This window comes from Helicoverpa armigera, chromosome 31 (assembly GCF_030705265.1).
Source record: "Helicoverpa armigera isolate CAAS_96S chromosome 31, ASM3070526v1, whole genome shotgun sequence".
NCBI lineage: Eukaryota > Metazoa > Arthropoda > Insecta > Lepidoptera > Noctuidae > Helicoverpa > Helicoverpa armigera.
Window position 1 is genome coordinate 3,527,011 of NC_087150.1, and position 22,877 is coordinate 3,549,887.

At 37.3% G+C, this 22,877-nt stretch overlaps 2 protein-coding genes across 3 annotated transcripts in view; one reads left to right on the plus strand and one right to left on the minus strand.

Annotated features, from left to right (window-relative positions):
- Window positions 1-22,877, minus strand: part of LOC110383286 (uncharacterized) — an 85,253-nt gene that overhangs the window by 54,952 nt on the left and 7,424 nt on the right. Inside the window, exons 1-2 of one of the 2 annotated variants that reach the window (XM_064043210.1) lie at window positions 10,558-11,060; window positions 9,635-9,835 (exon numbers count right to left, since the gene is read on the minus strand). The exons of the other annotated variant lie outside the window; for it this stretch is intronic. Coding sequence (XP_063899280.1) covers window positions 9,635-9,835; window positions 10,558-10,609 — 253 coding nt within the window. The 5' untranslated portion in view covers window positions 10,610-11,060. Of the gene's footprint in view, window positions 1-9,634; window positions 9,836-10,557; window positions 11,061-22,877 lie in introns of those variants that run through there. 2 annotated transcript variants of the gene reach the window in all.
- On the plus strand, window positions 1,499-8,760 carry LOC135119198 (zinc finger and BTB domain-containing protein 11-like). Its single transcript, XM_064043211.1, has 8 exons — window positions 1,499-1,699; window positions 2,705-2,873; window positions 4,159-4,188; window positions 5,019-5,111; window positions 5,752-5,892; window positions 6,667-7,205; window positions 7,770-7,983; window positions 8,593-8,760. The coding sequence occupies exons 1-8, from the start codon at window positions 1,617-1,619 to the stop codon at window positions 8,743-8,745; spliced, it is 1,422 nt and encodes a 473-aa protein (XP_063899281.1). The 5' UTR covers window positions 1,499-1,616; the 3' UTR covers window positions 8,746-8,760.

Genomic DNA, 22,877 nt, shown 5'->3' on the forward strand with positions numbered 1-22,877 from the left:
ACAGCACTTACGGCACTGGATGGTGGGGTAAACATACTGTTGGACTGGAAGGGAAGTATAACAGCAGAATACTCTTTGCGGTAATACCTGACCGTCAAAGGTAAGGACACATGTTTCTGTAGCCTTAAATTCGGCCACTCCATCAATCACCACTTTCCTATTTATCCGTCTAACTTTAAGAATTTCACCGCAACCTGAAGGGACCTGTAGGTATCTTTGCGCTTCTTCTTCTTTCAGATCAGTGGGCACACCAGTAACAACACCCATGCGAGTAATATTAAAAGTAGGGATAGAGGCCACAAAACTATTTTTGGGAAGAATATTATTAATGATAAATGAATTCGCATCCTGAGGGGATTTGAACTCTACTGATACACGATTCCTGCCGACTTTTTTAACGCCATCGCGGACAATGTTAGTTATATTGTGCTTTTGAAGAAATATCCCGAAAGTAACTGGATGGAGAGAGGTACCGGCGTTAGGCTGGGGCTCCAATCGAGAGACGTGGACAATGAACGGTGCCTTATCTGTAGCAGAGTACCTGCTGCGGCCAACTAAATTTCTTTGTTGTTTTGGTGGCGGGGTTGACACGGCAATGTTTGAGTTATCTCCGCAGCGTTTCCTGGCATTAGAGGATGATGAGGTGTGGGAGTCCGCGATACTGCAAGCAACATCGGCGAATTGGGACAGGGGATAATTGGGGGAAAGAGGAGCAAATACAGAGATGTCAGGAGGATCGGGGTCGGGGGGTTTATTGCGATCCATAGTGCTTACTAAAACTAGTTATTTACCCAAATAACAATACACCACCGATAACAAACACAGGGACAACACACAGACACAAAATTAAGTCACAAAAGGTCACAAAAACACAGAAAACAGCAGAAAATTCTAGGCACACGTGCTAACCAAAGACACTCTGTCATTGGTATGTAATACACATTGTATTCTTTGAATATGACTGACGAGTGACGGGTGACAGATTTTCCCGGATGTTGCCGCAGTGAAAATGACGATCAACATTTTTAAAATTAACATAAAATTTTAATTATGTATTTTTATAACATAATAGAAAAAGTAGGTAATATAAATATCTGAATAATTATACTTCAAAAACTTTGCTTTGAGCATAAACCTAGCATATGAAGAAAAATTACGTTCCTCGCACACTAGATAGCGCTAGTTTCTTCGACTACTTTTCGAGTTTCGATTTTGTAGGAGAGTTTCATCCATAGATGTAATATACTAAACAAGATTGCGCACTCTCAAAATATATATTTACGAAAATTAACTCTATTTTAACGGAATTAGGTACTAAATTGGTTGCATAATACACAGAGGCAAATCCGAGCCGAGAGAGAGAGCCGGCCTCCGTACTAACTGTTTCACTCGGCTCGTTTTTTGGGTAAAAGTCCTGTTTACTATATTATGTCTATGTATGGATGGAAGTTACACCTCTATGACAGTAACAATTTGTTGAATTTGTCAGAAGTCAGAATACATAGAAGAATGTATTAATTATTGAGAAAATAATTCTTAATATAATAATTTCGTTGCTAAAAACTGTTTTGTGGTGTAGAAATTGATAATTTACTTAATACATTGAAAGATAAAACATGAAGTGTTGCGTACCGGACTGTGGATATATCGGTAGAGTCAGGAGTTTCGATACAAACCGTCAAAAAAATACTTTACATTCGTAAGTAATTTTATCCTTTTACTTCTTAAATCAATAGTCTAGAAAATACGATTGTACAAATGCGCTTAATAATGGTTAAAGTTCTAAGACTTCTAATAAGTCAAAAAAGCTACGATACGATGTTCCATCATGAAGTTCCAGTTCATATCTTCCGGCTCCATCATCAGATCAATTCGACAGTGTTGTATTGTCATCAGAACTACATACAGCTGTCAATTTTTATGACGCTATTATTATTGCAAGATGGTTAAATTAGTTACCTTAGATTCCTTTACATAGTTATGTACAGTTTGACCTAGTGAAAGTGTGTTAAAAATTATTCCTGTCTGAATCGTAATATCTTTGCCCAACTAATTTGGGGTTGCCTCATTGGTCTAGCTAGTAGTCGAAAGTGCGGCTGCTGTGCTCGAGGTCTCGGGTTTGATTCCCAGGTCGAACTGAAATCGCTTTGTGGGTTTTCTTAAACTTTCACAAAGCAGCCTGTAGTCTGGGAGTTTGTGATTGATTCACTTGTGCATCGGAGAGCACGTAAATGTCGGTCCTGCGCCTGATCTCTCTGGTAGTGTCGGATTGCCGTCCCATCGGGCTACGAGAGTGAAGGAATAGTGCACTATAATATGTCCTGCACAGCTGGCTGATCTCCTTAAAATGAGAACAGCTGCCTTTGCAGTTGGATTCAAGTCTAAAGATGCAGGTTTTTTATGGAGCAACTACTTATCTGACCTCTCAATTTTTTAAAGAGTTTATTAAGGTATATAGGGTGAGTGCTAGCTAGCATGTGGTGGCTGCATATTGTATAATGCAATACATATTGCATACAAATGTATATGTATATAATATAAACAACATGTGTTGCTGGGGAGTTGCACCACTTCTTCTTCCCAGCAAAAACACATAGGCAGTGGTGAAGTGTAGGTGTTTTGGGGGCTGTCTCTTGTCAATTTCAGACATTTGAAAAGTGAAGTTTGAATAAACTAATTTTGATTAAGGTTTTTCTTTTTCTAGGTTCCCGAAAGACCCAAAGCATCGTGAAGCGTGGTTGGAGGCTCTAGCTATCCCAAATTTTGAGCCAAACAGCAAGTCCTTTATATGTTCACAACATTTTCTGGATAAAGACATACATGTAACTAAAAACGGGCACAAAAGACTCAAAAATGGCGCTGTACCTATTATAGTAAGTTTTTTGGACTTATTTTTATTTTTTATTAGCGACCTGCCCCAGTTTCGCACGGGATATCAATATTTCCCCAGAATTTAATGGATGTTATTATACATATAAACCTTCCTCTTTCATCTCTCTATCTATTAAAAAAACGCATGAAAATCAGTTGCGTAGTTTTGAAGATTTAAGCGTACAAAGGGAGGACATAGGGACAGAAAAAGCGACTTTGTTTTATACTATGTAGTGACTTTCAGTCAGAGTGCCCAAAATGAATGTTGACATTTCGTATGACCAAAAGGCTGGCAACTACTTTGGACAAAGCTCCCAGTTGACAGCGATGAGGAGGAATTTTTTGACAAATTTTAGTCGTAGGCTTACAAGGATAAGGATAGTTTTAATTTTTACTAGCTTTGTTAAAAGTATCTATCCTATCTACATATCAAATTTCAACCAAATCGGTCCAGCTGTATTTGTACATTCTCACAAACATTCACATTTATAATATTAAGTTGTATTGTAAATATTTGTACTTCTGTAAATAAAATAAGTTGTGGTGGCCTAGTGGGTAGAGAAACAACCTCTCAAGTATGAGGGTGTGCATTCCATTCCAGGTCAGGCAAGTACCAATGCAACTTTTCTAAGTTTGTGTGTACTTTCTAAGTATATCTTGGACATCAATGACTGATAAAAAGGTGAAGGAAAACATCTCGAGGAAACCTAGACTAAATAGTCTGAAATCAGCAACCCGCATTGAGCAAGCGTGGTGATTAACGCTCAATCCTTCACCGTGTGAGAGGAGGCCGCAGCCCAGCAGTGGGACGATAAAAGGCTGTTACAGTACAGTACTTCTGTAAATAAAATCATCTCCCGAGCCTTTTTCCCAACTATGTTGGGTTCGGCTTCCAGTCTAACCAGATCTAGCTGAGTACCAGTGCTTTACAAGGAGCGACTGCCCTATCTGACCTCCTCAACCCAGTTAGCTGGGCAACCCAATACCCGTTGGATAGACTGGTGTCAGACTTACTGGCTTCTGACTACCCGTAACAACTGCGAAGGATGTTCAATGACAGCCAGGACCTACAGTTTAACGTGCCATCCGAAACACGGTCGTTGGTGTCTAAGATATACTTAGAAAGTACATACAAACTTAGAAAAGTTGCATTGGTACTTGCCTGACCTGGAATCGGACCCATACATGAGAGGTTGGTTCTTTGCCCACTAGGCCACCACGACTCCTTTTCTGTACTTCTTCTGTAAACAAAATAAAAGTTTATTAATAAAGAATTTTCTCTTTCAGCATGATTCGGACGCACCAGCTGATTCAAGGGTAAGATAAGCTCTTTCCTATTCCGGAAATATTTACAGCCTTATTACAAGAACTAAGACATCTGTTGAACACTTGTCTAAAAAATCGGCGAGTGCTAGTCGGACTCGCGCACGAAGGGTTCCGTGCCATTATTTATAAAATGAGCAAAAAAATCACGTTTGTTCCAAAATATTTATTTTATTATAGTTTTCAGTAGGTATTTGTTGTTATAGCGGCAACAGAAATATATCATCTGTGAAAATTTCAACTCTCTAACTATCACTATAGCGGCAACAGAAATATATCATCTGTGAAAATTTCAACTCTCTAACTATCACGGTTCATGAGATACAGCCTGGTGATAGATGGACGGACGGACGGACAGACAGAGGAGCGAAAACAATAGGGTCTCGTTTTACCCTTTTGGGTACGGAACCCTTAAAAAGTGTGGTTGCAAAACGGACCTTACCTCAACGTCATAATCTGTCATTTTTTTAGACAAGTGTTCAACAGACGTTTAAACATTTTTGTGGTACGACGGTTTGTGTTTTGTTAAAATAATAAATACAATAATAATATGTCGGGACACCTTTTCACACACGGTCGGTTAGCCCCATGGTAAGTTATTAATCAACTTGTGTTATGGGTGCTAACACAACTGATAAACTACATATACATATAGTTAGATATACTGTGACACCCAGACCACGGCCAACAAGCATGCTCATCACACAAATGCCGACCGAACCGGGAATCGAAGCCGGGACCTCAGGTTCGGCAGCATATTGACCATTGCGCCATCGAGGTCGTCCTCGTTTCTAAGTATATATTTATATATATATTTTTTTCAGATTTGTAAGCTGTGTTTGACTTTGGACGCTAAAATGTATCAACTGAGCAATCAAAAGCTACATATCATGTATAGGGATATCATGGGTACCCCAGTAAGTATTTTTTTATGCAATAAAAAACTTTAAAAAAACCGGCCAAGTGCGATTCTGAACCTCAAATTTTTTGAGCACTGTGCTTTAGGGTTCGCTCAGATCGGCTCGGAGAGGAGAGCAAATTCTTAACCCGTTGAAAATCGAGTACTTAGTATTTGTAGTAAGGTTTAATTTTGCATGTGCACTGCTTTTGTCATTAAGAATGCTCGAATCCTTAACGCTCACGCAGCCGATCAGAGCCGATCGGAGCTGATTCTGGTCTGTGTGAAAAGAAAAATGCGCGCCGATGCTCTCCGAGCCGGTCTGTCTGAACGGACCCTTCATCATCCTCCGAGCCTTTTTCCCAACTATGTTGGGGTCGGCTTCCAGTCTAACCGGATGCAGCTGAGTACCAGAGCTTCACAAGGAGGGTCTGCCTATCTGACCTCCTCAACCCAGTTACCCGGGTAACCCAATACCCCTTGGTTAGACTGGTGTCGGATTTACCGGCTTCTGACTACCCGTAACGACTGCCAAGGATGTTCAATGACAGCCGGGACCTACAGTTTAACGTGCCATCCGAAACACAGTCATTGATTTCTCAGATGAACTGTCTGTGTCTGTGTGAATAGACCCTTAAATGTTATATAATATTTTTCAGCCGAACAAAGGTGTGAGCAACAAGCTACCGATGGGTATATGCTATGTTTGCGCTGCGAAGCTACAAGCGGCTTCAGCTTTCAGATGTAAAGCGCTTATAAGCGACGCTCTGCTCAAAGAGCATTATTTGACCCATGATCATGTAAGTATTTTCATATTTATACTATACCTAACATTTTAAACAAGAAAATTTGTTTGTTTATCTATACTAACTAGCTTCTGTCAGCGGTTTCACCCGCATCCCGTGGAAACCTCTGCACAAACCCGGATAAAAAGTAGCCTATTAGCCTTTCTCGATAAATGGGCTATCTAACACTGCAAGAATTTTTCAAATCGGACCAGTAGTTCCTGAGATTAGCGCGTTCAAACAAACAAACTCTTCAGCTTTATAATATTAGTATAGATATATTTCATCAAATCACTCTTTCACTCTATGGTTCGCTGTAAGAGAACCCAACACTGGGTTAAGCTCGCCGTTGTGCATAATCTCTGTTATCTGTGTAAAAATGTGTTTATGTGTGCAATAAAAAATAAGATCTATACTACCTTATATAATGGCGTCCACGGTCAATGTCGACCACGGCGGCTGTTCTCATATAAGGAGATCAGTCAGCTGCGCAGGACATATTATAGTTTGTGCACATTTGCTTGGACTGCGGTGCACTCACTATTCCTTCACTCTCATAGCGCGATGGGACGACAATCCGACACCACCGGAGAGAGATCACAAGCAGGACCGACATTTACGTGCTCTCCGATGCACGGGTGTATCAATCACCATTTTCGTTCGGTGTAAAAAAATTTCAAACCGGTTCTGTAGTTTCGGAGCCTTTTCAAACAAAATTCTTTGTTATATTATTATATATTTTCGGGTCTTTTTGCTGTCCGATGTTATAATTAATCCTAAAACTTTCAGCTAACCGTATCAGATGTCCGGACTCTATACAAGAAGCATCCCGACTTAAAATCGCAATTATCAAGCAAGGAAGTTTTCAAATTTAATAGTACCAATATTGTCGACTTAATACCACAGCCATTTGTCAAAACTGAAAATAACAGCACACAAGTAGAAATAGAAATAAGTAATTTAGATCAAAATAATGTCAAAGATGAATCTAATATGAATTTAAGTGTCAAAAGTGAAATTAATCTTCTATCTCTAAATGATGAATCAATAACTTTTGATGAAGACAATTTTGATGGTCCATCAAAAATTGACTTTTTTGATAATATCGTGTTCGTCAAAAGTCAGAATGAGAGTGAGAGTCAAATTATTGATGAAAAAAGTGAGTTTTCCAAATCTGTTGAATCTGATTTTGATTTTGAAAATGATAGACAAATGAATGATGGGAATACGGCTAATGTTGTGGTTGATGTTACTTCTGGTATTAAGAAGAAGAAGAAGGTTGGAAGTAAAGTTAAGAAGACTGAAGATGATGAACCTGTGAAAAGGGGGTAAGTTTATTGTTAAGTCATAAGCATCTTCTGATAACGAGAAGGTATTATCCCTACTAATATTATAAATGCGAAAGTAACTCTTGTCTGTCTGTTACGCTTTCACGTTTAAACCACTGAACTGATTTGAATAAAATTTGGTATAGAGATAGAGTTGACCTTGAGAAAGAACATAGGATAGTTTTTATCCCGGATTTTTGAAGAGTTCTCTTGGAAACGCGATATAACCGAACTCTACGCGGGCGAAGTCGCGGGCGGAAGCTAGTACTTTATATGTGATGCGGAGGAACGAATGTCATATTGTGAGGAAGGTGATGAGTATGAACGTGGACGGATATAGTGGAAGAGGAAGACCAAAGAAACGATGGATGAATTGTGTGAAAGTAGGTATGGTTAGAGAGAATGTTACTTGTGAGATGACGGCAGATAGAAGAGTATGGAAGGAGAAAACATGCTGCGCCGACCCCAAATAAAATTAATAATCGTTAAATGAATAGTTGTTATATATTTTTCGTTTGCAATGCTGTTGGTGTAACAAATAAATAAAATTATAAAAAATTTCAGGCGCAAAAGAAAAAAACCTTACGTCCGGCCTTCAAAAGCCATAGACGAAAATGTTTTTTCTGTAACTAATTTAGACCATGAAAAGTTAAAGAAAGAAGTATTGAATCGACAGTATTCACATAAGTACAAGCAGAGTTCTCACAAATGCACCGTTTGTTTCAAATGGTTTCCATCGCAGGACAAATTGGAAAGACACGCTTTTAAACATAGTGAGGTAAGCCTATCATATTTTTTTAGGGTTCCGTACCCAAAGGTTAAAACGGGATCCTATTGATTTCGCCCCTCTGTCGCCAGGCTGTATCTCATGAACCGTGATAGTTAGAGAGTTGAAATTTTCACAGATGATGTATTTCTGTTGCCGCTATAATAACAAATACTGAAATCCAAACTAATATTATAAATGCGAAAGTAACTCTGTCTGTCTGTCTGTCTGTCTTTCTGTCTGTCTGTCTGTCTTTTCTTCACGCCTAAACTACTGAACCGATTTGTGTGAAATTTGGTACAGACATAGTTTGAAAATTGAGAAAGGACATAGGATAGTTTTTATTACAAAAAAATAAATAAAAATAAAATTATTCCGTACATATAGCGCCATCTATTGGTCAAATCAAAAATCTGCTGGTAGTCACTATTCCACGCGAACGAAGTTGCGGGCAAAAGCTAGTCTAGAATAAAATAAATATTTTAGAGGGCACACAACAAACGTGTTTTTTTTGCTCATTTTCTAAATAATGGTACGGGACCCTTCGTGCGCGATACCGACTCGCATTTTACCGGTTTTTGGTATTTTAAAATAACAATGAAAAATAACGATTTATTCCAGCTCAGCGGTCCACTAGCATGTGAAATATGTTTCGTACGAATAAAATCTCCGAGGCATATGCGAGCACATATGAAGCATCAACATAGCGAGGAATTTACGTGCAAACTATGTCCTCTAGTCACCAGGAATAGGTATGTAATTTCCATCATGTAGACGACCTCTGTGGCGCAATGGTCACTAAGCCGGACTGCCGAATCTGAGGTCCCGGGTTCGATTCCCGGTTCGGTCGACATTTGTGTGATTGAGCATGCTTGTTGGTCGTGGTCTGGGTGTTACAATATGTATTTATAAATATGTATATGTGTAGCTATATGTAGTTTATCAGTTGTGTTAGCCCCCATAACACAAGTTAATTAATAACTTACTATGGGGCTAACCGACCGTGTGTGAAAAGGTGTCCCGACATTATGTCCCGACATTACTACTAGTTGTGTATTTAAAAACATGCAGTTTAAATGTTATATTTTATTTGTAAACATAAAGAAATTAAAACCTCTTATTATTAAATACACAATGCGTTATCTATAGTAAATAAATTATTATGAAAAAAAAATATATATTTTTTCAGAAAACATTTATTTATTTCTAATTTTATGCCGTACATACTAACTGTGTGCTAAAGAGATATCACAAAAAAGAGTATCTCTTTCTTTATTGTCTATCTTTCTATGACAAAAACTGTTGTCAAACAATAACTTGAATTTTAAAACAAAATACTGTTACAGCCTTTTTATCGTCCCACTGCAGGGCACAGGCTTCCTCTCACATGGAGAAGGATTGAGCATTAATCACCACGCTTGCTCAATGCGGGTTGGTGATTTCAGACTTTATAGTTCAGGTTTCCTCAAGATGTTTTCCTTCACCTTTTTTCAGCCATTGGTGTCTAAGTATACTTAGAAAGTACATACAAACTTAGAAAAGTTGCATTGCTACTTGCCTGACCCTGGAATCGAACCCACACCCTCATACTCGAAAGGTTGGTTCTTTACCCACTAGGCCACCACAACTTTCAAAATAAGATTAGAAAAAATATGCTCAATACCTGAAAGATGCAGCGTTGGTACAGCTAATTTACTTAATCTATTCTTGGGATAATAATATATTTCTTCAAAATGGAGACGGCAGATTCTTCTGTTTCTAAATATATAATCATGATCTTCTCCCACAAGACCAGCATTGACAACCCATGTATGAAACTTGTCACTTTCAGATAAAGGGCTTGGGAAAGCATGCAGCACTGCCCCTATAAATAAAATAGGATATTAAATGGACATAGTTTTGCAGAAACGTTCCAACCCACAAGTCACCCGAAATCGACTTATTGTGATTGAACAGCCTAAAATTTAGCATAGGATTATCTAAACTCAATATAATTCAACAATAAAACCTGTAGTACCTTTACTAGTTAGAATAAAAAAGAATACAACTGAAACGCGTAAATGCTTATATCTAATTCAAGTTGAATTTGAGATATAAGCATTTACGTACAGTGGGTTGGAACGTTTCTGCGTAACTACGTCCAAATTACAATCTAAAAGCTAAACTGCAGACATTAAAATGTAAATATTTTAATCCTCTACTACAAATTAATGTAAAATCATGTTCGCTCATCAATCTAATGATAATTGTAACGTACGTAAATGTCTTAGTCCAGCCAATAAAATCACTGGACTGTTGATAATGAAAAATAACAAATAATGTTTATCTTTTAACATTTCAACTGTCAGATTTCCTCAACTAACCTTGAACCTAATAATTTAAGAGATAAATTAGAAAATATATAGCCCCAAGCGAACGCCGGCGTCCGCACACCTATTATATTTCTATTTTGTCTCTAATTACGATATTCAAATGACTAAAGTTTGTTGCTGGCGCCTGTGCAGCTCGGCTATATTTTGTGTCAGCTATGACCGGCCGGCAAGCTAAAGATACTATCGTACTATCTGATAATAAGGAGAAACTAACCTGTACCGAGTGCCGAAGCGCAGCTAGGAATACAACACGTCTTTTGAGGCATTTTATATTGTCAATATCACAAAAACAACAAAGACAGAGTCACTATCTAGTATAAGCTAGGGTATGATCTCCTTGCCTTAATCAGAAATAAAACGTCAATTCGTATCACAATAACTTGTATTCACTTTTAAAACACAAAACACAAACAAAACATAGTTTATCAGTCCACGAAGGAAGCGCGCGCTCTATATCTGTCAAAAACTCTTTTTAGTGTTGTCCTCACAGTAGAGGTAGTGTTGTCCGTATAAAACTAAAATGATTTAGTATAGTAGGGTAAATATAGTATAGTTCCTTAATGTATGAAAAGAGAATATTACTTAAAGAACAATAAATAAGTCACAGGATAATATTAGTCTAACACTAGACACTCGCAAATCACCAGCGAAATCATTAATACGCGAAGGCTTTTACGGAGGAGGTTAACACACTCGACTCGACGTATTGAGCAGTCCGCAAACATATGAAAAATTGCTTAGACATAAAGGCCGGTTTACACTTTGCGAAGTGTGAACTGATAAGTGTTAAGCGTTAACTTTACGCGATAAGTCTCAAGTGTTAAGTATTCTTTTCCATCTCCGTTTACACAGTGTTTAGGAAGAAGCTCATAGTGGTACTGTCCGTTGTGCATAGTGTCTCTAGAAATGGAAGATGAACAGCGCCTAATATTGAGACAAATAATTAAGGAGATTGTATCTGTTGTGGTATCTGATATAGAAAATGAACTCAATTTTGAAATCGGGAATTCCCATCGCTTCACTCAGTTTCAATAGGGCCGCATCTCTCAACTGTTTGTTTTTAAATTCTGCGCACTTTCCATTGTATAGGCATTCAAACTTTATGTATTCTTGTACGAATTTTAAAGTATGGTGTTCCGTCTACTTCATTTTCGCTTTGAACTTGACACTGCGCACTTAACACACACGAATTTACACACTGATTAGTACAGGCAAATTGCGAGAGAGGGTAGTAGAAAAGTTGAGAGGGGGTAGTCACTTAACAACAAAAATAGACCTTGATTCTATTCACTCGCACTAATCAATAAGTACTAATCGCACGTATCACTTAACACTCATCACTTTACGCTTCCGTTCACACCTTGATTACTAAACACCTGCACTAATCACCTGCAGTGTTAACTTAACAAAGTGTAAACCGGGCATATGATGAAACTGAAAAGAAAACGAGAAAGTCGCGCGTACTAATTCACTTGGTCTCAAACAGTCTCGTCGTAATGGCTGCCATGACAGAAAACAAAGAGTGCATTTTAAAGGATGCGTTCGTTTTGTTATAAATTATCATTGTTAATTACTTGTTTTGTTTGTAGAAATATTAAGTACAAATTGACATTATATAGGAAGACAAACTAGCAATCTGTCAAAAATAGTCAAAATCTTCCAAGGGTTGTCATCACAGTGGCAGCAGTGTTGCCCGTAAAAAATAAAAGGATTTAACATGTTATCAGGCAGTCTATTTAATGAAGCCGGGGTCAATACAAAACAAACACGATCGAGAGTCTAAAGGGGTCACACCAAAGCCGCTGACGCCGGTGGCACAGCCCGGCGGCCCAACCCGCCGGCCTTATTTTGTACAATCATGCCGCCGGCTTGCGCCCGCGCGGGCAAGCCGGCGGGGCAGCATGCCGATGCCGCCGGCATCCCTCTCCACTCACTCAGTCAGTTGCCCGCCGGCTTTCATAGAGTATTTGGCAATTACTAGAACACCACATGCCACGTCTGTCGGCCGCCGGCAAAGTCGTTCGGCTTGGACATTCTGAAGCCACCGGGTTAATCTGAAGTCATCGGCTTTGGTGTGTAGACCCCTTAAGGAGAGAGCAAGGTTATAGTTTAAGAACAGTCACCAAAATCCATTTAACAGCCGAGTCATCTTTAAGTTGCAAGAAACATAACAATTTACATAATCAAAGATCAAAGAAAAATTGCTAATAAATAAGCAGAATAAAACAGCGATTACTGTTAATGACGTATGTCCTGTAAATCGGAAAAACAAATAACATTGTCGATTAGCACAGAGTACTATAAATATATGGGTTTAGAGTCATCACTTGTAATTACGACACAAGCGCCATCTAGCGGTATACGACGCCCCTACAACCCAGCAAACTGGGGACACCACAATACATTTTTTAATTTAAAAAAGACTATTTAGTAGTAGTATTTATTAGTAATTAGAAAAAGTTATTTCACTTGACTGTTAATTTGTCTATAAAATTACTTTGGATAAAATATAATTCAGGCAAATAAATAAAACAACAGTTGTCGACTGTTTTTTTATAATGTTTTCTTTTATTATAATAACTAAAGGCATACGGTTTTATTATCATCAGTGTCCTCCACCGTTCTAGTACCATTAATGGTTATATTAATATCTCTGCACCAATTGCATAGATAAAATTTGCAGGACAGTTCCAACATATATTCAAATTCACAATTAAATATTGTAAAATCAAGCTCTGTGTATAATAATAATATCAAATACATTTTTAGGATTCCGTACCCAAAGGGTAAAACGGGACCCTATTGTTTTCGCTCCTCTGTCAAGTTTCAAGATAATTGAAATTCGATTATCTTGAAACGGGTTAACTTTTGCCCAGTGTATCCCATGGTCAAATTTGTCCATATTGACCTATACTATTACCTCATGAAAGGATGCGGTCTACTTACCAGTAACCCTTTATACATATATAGAATATTAGTTTGGATGGTACGGAACCCTACGTGCGCGAGTCCGAGTCGCACTTGGCCGGTTTTTTATATTTAGTGTAGATGAATGATTTTTAACACGTTTCATTTGCTCAGGTTTAGTAACATATTTTGATTATACAGTAAGTTAGGTAAAATTAGAAATATAACAAATGATGATCGACCTTACTCGACAATAACAAAGTAGGAACTGCACCACGGCACAGTCTTCTTGTACATGTCAAAAATTTCAGTTCAAAATGGTCATGGCACACTCGTCGGTTTTTATACACATAATGGGGATCCAGAGCTAATTTATCAATGCCAACTGATCGAGTCCATGCTAGATATTGATCCATATACTGATCAGGATTAGGAAACGAATGCAGGACTGTATTTTCTTTGCCTAAAAAATATTATTTAGTTAAAACTGAGAGCACACATTCTAGCGAGGTACAAATTGTTTGATGTCTGGTTGTGGTGTGGTGTGTGTGGGTGGCTGGGGTGTGGTGTGTGGTGTCTACCAAATAGGTAGTAAAACTTGGTTTTGCTCAATTTTCAAAACTCTCTTGGTCCAGTCATCCTGACCCAGACTTGTTGCGTCAAACGATAACTTTATTGTAAGGTGTCATAATTGGGTGGATTTCAACTATTTGCTTTGCGCACCTTATTAACATATCACAGGCCTGTTGGTCTACTGCAGGGATGGCGAACCATTGGCACGCGTGCCTGTAGTGGCATGCAGCTAAATAATTTGGGCACGCCATTATTTTGCAAGTTTTCAATAAATTGTAATTATGACCATAACAAAGTACTATGAAATGTTTCTCGTGGATTCAATCGGATCACATAGGAACTTCTTCCCATATTCAGAATAGAGCCTATTTTATTTGGAGATCTGAGCATTACTGTTAAAATATTTTATGAAAATAAACAAATTACCTACTTCTTGAAATCTTTTACTTATTCTGTTAACTATTTGCCATAAAGGCACCCCTCTATAAATAGCATTGTGTTTTCTATTTAATTTGGCACGTAAGGCCGTAAAGGTTCGCCATGCCTGGTCTACTGGTTAGTAACCCTGGCTGGTATGCCGGAGGTCTTGGGTCCGATTCCAACCCAGGACAAATGTTTTGTGTGATGAGCATGATCATTTGTTCTGTGTCTGGGTGTAATTTATCTAAAATATTTATGTATTTAGAAACATATATGAATGTTTATCAGTTGTCTAGTACCCATAACACAAGCTCTGCTTGGCTTGGGACTAGATGGCGTTGTGTGATAGTTGCGGAATATTATCTGTGTCTTTTTTATATTATCGAAATAATTTCACTTACGAGTTTTACCGCATTTTGGCACACAACAACCTCTTTCAGAAGCAGCCATAACCCAGGTCAACAAAGTACAAATCGTCAGGCAAAACAGGGTCCAAGGTTTTATGCCTAAGTCCAGCGTAACAGGCGAAGTTGTCGAAAAAATCATAAAAATAAAAGCGGAGCACATTCACAAAGAGAAACGGAATTAATGACATTGACAGTGACAGACCAGATATTACATTATAACGTTCCTTTACTAACTCTATCCACGGAAGCAAGAGCTAAAAGGTAAACAAAGAATGACAGTTTTTCAAGATGGCGGGATAACCCGACCGATGACAAAACGTCACATTTTTGTGTAAAATGTTCGCAGTATCTGTGATTTTGTCATCGGTCGGGTTATACCGCCATCTTGAAAAAGTGTCATTCTTTTAGCTCTTGCTTCCGTGGATAGGGTATAGACAACAAGAAAAAATAGATAGATATGATAATAGAAAAATGCAAATAAATGTGCATTTTTCTATTATGACTATAATCATTAAAAAAGCTTGTTCATGTTTATAAGAGACCATTGAGTTTTAAGGGTTCGTAAAATGCCTTACGTGATGCGGAACGGTATTCTCTTGGACATGGGTAAATGTTTTGACGTATGATTGAATAATACATTAATTTCAAAATTAATGTTTATTTTGATAATAATATTACGACATGTATAAGTTTTTAATCTTGAGAACAGTGACATCTACCGCAATATGGAAGAACTTGTAAGACGCGCCGAAACCTCAAAGCAAAAATGTACGGAGTGCTAAAGCACAGCCGATTAGCAAATAACGAATTGCGATTGAAATGAATTGTTTATTATTAATTTTATTTAAATTTGTAATTACGAAGTAACATAGTAGTAATGATAACTTAAGTACGTAAAGGCACACAAAACGTCTCTATCATAGAAAAGTATACAACACAAAGGTTGAAGGCTTCTGAATAGGTATCTTACTAAAACTAATGAGCAAGCTCGACTCTACTTGTAGCGAAGAAAGTATCTCAAAAGCTAGGGATTACACAAAAGTTACCAAAATAAACAGACTAGTATGAGAGTTAAATTATAATTTGAAGATCTGTTAACATAAATACTGTTACTGTTACAGCCTTTTTATCGTCCCACTGCTGGGCTGCGGCCTCCTCTCACACCGAGTAGGATTGGGCATTAATCACCATGCTTGCTCAATGCGGGTTGGTGATTTCAGACTTTATAGTCCAGGTTTCTTCAAGATGTTTTCCTTCACCTTTTTATCAGCCATTTGTATCCGAGATATACTAAGAAAGTACATCCAAACTAAGAAAAGTTGCATTGGTACTTGCCTGACCCGGAATCCACACCCTCATACTCACGAGGTTGGTTCTTTACCCACTAGGCCACCACTTAAATAATAATTACAAAAAAAAAATGACACACATACAAACCTATGAAGTTTGTTCACACATTACCTGTCAAAGGTTTCCGTTTTGCATAAGTATGATCAAAGTGTCTCTTTCTGCAGTAAATATGATCGGCCTGAGGGTCTAAATCAGTGGTTCTTAACCTTTTTGATATGAGGGACCACTTTAGCTAAAGTTGGCTTGCCGGGGACCACCTCATCGGTTTACCTAAATTAGCACTCATTTCTTTATTATGTATAAAAAAAAACTGAATTTTTGGGTCAGTTATACTCAAAGCTAAACGCATGTCGGCAGTTGTGTAGGTAAGCAAATGCAAATAAAGAAAAACTTGCATATGTAGTTTCCAAATGCGCGAGCGAAGCGAGCGCAAAATTTTTATCGGACCTAAACCAAATATTTTTGGTGTGTTGACAAATGCAAAAATAAGGGCATAATATGTAGTTTCTGAATACGCGAGCGAAGCGAGCGCGAAATTTTTATCGGAGTTAAAAAATTCCGTAAAATTTTGCCCAAACGTACTTGATGTTTTGTTTGTTGACAAATGCAAAAATAAGGGCCATCATATAGTTTCTGAATACGCGAGCGAAGCGAGCGCGAAATTTTATCGGACTTAAACCAAATATTACGTAAAATTTAGCCCAAAAGTACTTAACTTTTTGTTTGTTGACAAATGCCAAAATAAGGGCATATAGTTTCTGAATACGCGAACGAAGCGAGTGCGAAATTTTTATCGGACTTCAACCAAATATTACGTAAAATTTAGCCCAAACGTACTAAACTTTTTGTTTGTTGACAAATGCAAAAATAAGGGCACACAGTTTCTGAATACGCGAGCGAAGCGAGCTTGAAATTTTAATTATTTTTTAAAACTCAAAACCAAAATTACGTAAAATGTAGCCCAAACATACATTTTCATGAATGGGGGGACTAGGTACGACACACCCGATATACGTCCACGCGAAAACCCCCGCTCGCAATTATAAGCCGATAAAAATTAAGTTAGATAACGTATAGCAACGTCGCGAAGCTAGGCTTCGCGGACCACTACGAATGCCTCCAGGGACCACCAGTGGTCCGCGGACCACCGGTTAAGAACCACTGGTCTAAATTCTCTGAAAATAAAAGGTAAATGGTTATGGGCAAAGTACTTGGTTCCAGCAACATTCTTGTAGCTCATCAACAATATTTATCAACTTTTGGTAAACAAAAGTGGTAAAGATTCTTCTTCCTCCTGCCCTGTTACCAATTTTATTTGGGGTCGGCGCAATATGTCATCCTCTTCCATGTTCCCCTGTCACTCGGCTTACTGACACTCACTCCCTTCCTATTCAAGTCATCTTTCAGGCAATCCATCCATCTTTCCATACATCTACATTCATACTTCGCACACATTTTGGTAAAGAATAGCTAACTTATTATAAAGAATAACTTTACTAACCGTTTTGAGATGGTTTTCCTTTAGTTATTTCCTCTGCACTAAAAAGTGTAGGATAAGCCGTTCCTACGAGTCGAGATTTTTGAGTCACAAACCGCTCTTCAAAGTGTCTTGAGCACACAAACAGCTTCGAAAGCTGCACTTGCGTTAGAACTTTCAAATCACCCCGAGAAGAAGGCAAACACTCTAACCATACTTGGCGTCTTTTCTCAGTGCATGGGAAATGGTATAAAATGGCGTCCTGTCGCGTAGCGTTACACAAGCAGCACTTGTAATACATTTTGCGTAAAGTAAAACTAACATTGAAACTGGGTTTATTACAGTTAAAGCGGAGAGGATAAGTATAAACACTTCACTCGATCGACACAACTGTAATGCACTGACAGTACTGACACTGACATGACACTCAAACTGACAGCTGTCATGATTTCAAGAATTGCCATATCAAGACACAAATTCACACTTTTTTGTACACTGTAAAGTAGAATCCGTTTATTATGACCCCACCTCACAGTGATTCACTCTAAGGCCATAAATCGAAAAATGTCATTGGCTTATCCCCATTAGATCTACTTACTAAGTGATTAACAAGTTAAGAAGCTTCCGAAAACTCTAAATACCAGTGTCATAAGGTCAACTTATTATTCACTTTTGTGCATCGGAAGTTAGCGCATCTCGAGTCTAATTATCGCAACGTGTGAGTCATCAAAACTTAACACTTTGTTTTTGAGTGTCACTATTCCAAATCAAGTGTTTACGTATGGTGACAGTATGGAGGTCCAAGACCAAGGTATGTACAGTCAACTGCAGGTCAGTGGTAACAGTTTTATAGGAAAATCGTACTTATTACTATTGAGGTAAGGTGCATGACAGTTACCACTGATGTGCAGTCTACTGTACATCTATTATCAACTACTTTTTTATTTTTTTGAATGCGCTTAATATTTTTTTTTTTTTTTTTATTGAAGGTAGCGTTTTTGTAGATTTGTTTGGTATACTTTGATTTCATTTGGACCTATAACTTTTTGCTGCGCAGTGCTGCACTTGAGGCAAATGTTTTTCGAATAAAGAGGATGTTCTTATAAAACCATATAAGTTTCATCTGCATCTTTCTGCCCCTTCTTGGGTTAAAGAAGTGTCAAAGTATGCATGTCCATAGTATTGAAAAAACTTTATATTTTAAGTTCAGCTTTTATGTTGTTTTAGGCAAAGCTTTCAAATGTTCTGTTTCGAGGACGACTATTTTTGACATTTGGCACTCTAAAGAGGGTAGTCCAAATGAAAAATGCAACATGTCCTGAATACTTTGACCGAAACATCGTGCCTTTCGGATGACATCGAAAATATCAAACTAGAGACTTTAAGTAATAAAATTATGAATGTATGTAAACGAATTTCTTATTATTGGGCAAAATCAAATCGTGGTAGGTCTAAGTTTATAGAGAAATATTCAGATTGGCTGAATGTAGTTGAAAATATTGATGTAGAGCGAATTGAGTTACATTTATCTCAGAAGTCTGACCAAGTTGAACCATCAACTTCTTCATTCAGATCCCATCCTAACAGGTTTACGAAAGTTACCTGTCAAAAACAAAAGGTGTGCTATCAAAATATGTTCTAGATTTGTTATCTGTTTGTAGTAAATACTTTTGAGCTGGAATGTATTCTGGTATATTTTGTGTTTTGTGTGTATTTGCAAAAAAGGTTGTTCATGTATTTTTGCTGTTTTATTTTATTCCTTTATGGTTGTTTTTAATATAAATAACCATTATTTATATAGATTTTTCATGACATGTTATAGGTTTATCGTCTAAAACAAAATTACTGCGAGACATTATTTACACCTAAATAGTATTATATTTTTTTTAAATGAATGTGGTTATGTTATAATTTTAATCATTTACACTTATCTTAACATATTTCAACGTGTAAAATAAATAAATTAAAAGTATTTGTGAGTTTCGTATTTATGGCCGCCTTTGTATGGAACGTGAATCACTGTGCACGTGTATTAACCAACCGTTTAACATTGTAAAATCTATATATATAAAAACTAGCTTTTGCCCGCATCTTCGTTCGCGTGGAATAGTGACTACCAGCAGATTTTTGATTTGACCAATAGATGGCGCTATATGTCCGTAATAAATTTTATTTTTGTTTTTTGTAATAAAATCTATCCTATGTCCCTTCTCAAGTTTCAAACTATGTCTGTACCAAATTTCACACAAATCGGTTCAGTAGTTTAGGCGTGAAGAAAAGGCAGACAGACAGACAGAGTTACTTTCGCATTTATAATATTAGTTTGGATGAAACCCGGTTTCCGTTGTCACGACATAACATGAAAACGGCTTGACCGATTTGGCTGAAAATTAGAGGCGAAGCAGCTAGTATACATACGTATATGTTGGTAACAGAACATGAATTTACCTTCATTAATAACTGGAGATTTTTCTTGAACTGGAGTAGTTTTGGCAATGCTGCTGTCTGTTTTATCTAAGCACTCTGCTATTATAGTCATCCTTTGTCTTTTTAGAGCACATGGTCGTTCCAAACTACTGCTTGCTCGTTTTCTTCTATCTGGTTGACAATCAAATTTACTAGGTAAAATATCTGGTTTCATCCGAACTTGCGATACAAATCCCATGACATGATATTCCATATAATTTTCCATATCATTTGGCAACTGTAATTTAAAGTCTTAATTAAAGTTTTTGTTAGCAATAGAATGAGTAGGTATTCTAACCTAAAAATCCAAATTGCATTCAACGGAAAAAAACTATCTTGTTTAGATTTTACTTATTATTATTACGTTAATTTATTTAACGAACATTACTTATAGCAAAAAAGTTAAAACTTACATCGAAATGATCTTCACAAAAGTACATTTTTGAATCCAAAGCCACACTCACGTCGCGTCTTGCAAGTTGTAGCCACTTTCGCCTTTGTTCATTTCTAGGCACATGTATAAATAGTTTTTCAGGTGTTTTAATAGTCGAGCTTTCGCACTGAGGCACTATACAATATTTGTAAAACTTGTGATCCATTTTATTGCTTTAATTATAAGAACGCTTCATCCACCAAAAACAAACAGCACTGTGTTTTGCAACGTATGACATCACACGATTCGCCATGACAGTTTGAGGCGTTTTGGTGGTCATATGTCAAAAAGTTCATAAAAATACAAAATAAAATATGTTTCAGTTTGTATTTTACTGAAATATTAATATTTCAGTTACATTTGGCCATAAGGCGCGCTATGAGTAAGTTTTTAAAAATTATTCAACTACCCTATTATGAGAGAGTGCAGGGCATCACAGAAGCCTCCTTCGCAGTTACCGCGGGTGTGGACACTGCTTAAGACTATGTGAGTCCACCGCGTTGTTAATATTTATATATATATACAGATTTTTTTTTTATTACTTACACAATACTTTAACTCTGTATACATGGACCTATATTTATTTTTATTTAGAGTTCGAGTACAATTTTCATGTAAATATAATTAAGTTAGATTAACTGTCAAGTTGACAGTTGTCAATGTACTTTGCATGCGAGGCAAAATGTATTGTGAGACAATATAAATTAATACATGTATCACCATATCTGTAACATATTTTTTTTGCAAATAAATGATTTCTATTTCTATTTTACAATGCCATTTCATTGGTCTGCCTAATACTACAATATTCTCATAGAAATAAACGGTACTTTCAACCGTGATTCCTTCAACATCCAAGCAGCGCGGTAAATGATTACGCAAACTATTTACTGTTGATTTACGATTGCAACATGACTGTAGAGCAGACTACCTATTGACCAAATGTCAGACCAATCGCAAACCATATTGCAATCGTAAATAATTTGCAGACAATATGATTCAATATTGAATTACAGAAACGGATAAAAATGTTTATTTAAAAGAAAAAATAGCAGAATGCCACATACGCTTCAATCGTAATTGAGTCGTGATTGGATCTCAGTCTGATGTGAATCGTATGTCGCTTAAGTAACATTAGTAGAATCGCGCCCCAGATCAACTCGAAGTGGAAATCCAGGGTCAGCGCAGTGGCGTAGCGTGGGGGGGGCAGGGGGGGCACATTCCCCGGGCGGCAGCTTTTAGGGGGCGGCAAAATTTACCCAATTAAAAAAAAAATTGTTCGCAACTAGTATCTGCGCCGCTACATAAAACTGTCTAACAATAACAAAACATTAAACAAGTTGAAACTTTTTATTAAACTTAAAATTAATTATTGTTAATATTTGGTACTTAAAACACACGTGACACTACATTTTACGTAATTTTGGTTTTGAGTCTTAAATAAAAAATATATATAATCGTATTTAGAAACTGTATGCGCTTGATTTTGCATTTGTCATCAAACAAAAAGTTAGGTACGTTTGGGCTAAATTTTACGTAATATTTGGTTTAAGTCCCATAAAGATTTCACGCTCGCTTCGCTCGCGTATTCAGAAACTATATTATGGCCCTTATTTTTGCATTTGTCAACAAACAAAGCGTTAAGTATGTTTGGGCTAAATTTTACGTATCTTTTGTTTTAAGTCCGTTAAAAATTTCGCGCTCGCTTCGCTCGCGTATTCAAAAACGATATGCCCTTATTTTTGCACCTGTCAACAAACAAAAAGTTAAGTACGTTTGGGCTAAATTTTACGTAATTTTTGGTTTAAGTCCGATAAAAATTTCCCGCTCGCTTCGCTCGCGTATTTGGAATTTTGAAACCTTCCAGAAATCAAGTAACAAAGATATAAAAGAAAAGTCTACTTGAGAACCTCCCCCTTCTGCCGGGGCTGCAGGTTGTTCGAAAGAGTTACCATAAAACATAAAAGGCCTACGAAGGAACACGACGGTTTTTAATCAGTAAGAGTCTGACACTCCCTCACCGCTGCTAACCCACAGCGGGAAGGGTCATTTGATGATTTTTAACGTCGATACAAAAAAAAACCTTTTTTTGAAGTCGGTTAAAAATGACAAACGGCCAGTAACACTTGTTAAAAAAAAATACACTTGAAGGGGCGGCAAAATCGACAACTGCCCCGGGCGGCAGATACCCACGCTACGCCACTGGGTCAGCGGCTCACTCGAAGTCGAAATCCAGAGCAAAACGTGTTTCAAACAAACAAACTCGTATTTTTCAGGTAACATCTTATATCATTTACCTACTTAGTCAAAGACTACAATATACACATAGAGAATGTTGTTTTGTCAAAATGAGCCTCCAATGAGACTCTATTCAGTATATTGATTTAATCTTTCATGAAATAAGTTATTCTATTCAGTATGTTTTGATATTTTTCAGAGTTTCAAATATAGCTATGTCCGGTTAGAAAATTGACCCTGTACAGTAGGAACATCCTTGGCAT

Bases quoted from the DNA above. Each gene is read 5' to 3' on its own strand.
- LOC135119198 (XM_064043211.1), top strand. From the start codon at position 1,617: ATGAAGTGTTGCGTACCGGACTGTGGATATATCGGTAGAGTCAGGAGT. The intron at 2,874-4,158 runs GTAAGTTTTTTG...TTTCTCTTTCAG, and splicing joins ATGGCGCTGTACCTATTATA to CATGATTCGGACGCACCAGC. The intron at 5,112-5,751 runs GTAAGTATTTTT...AATATTTTTCAG, and splicing joins GGGATATCATGGGTACCCCA to CCGAACAAAGGTGTGAGCAA.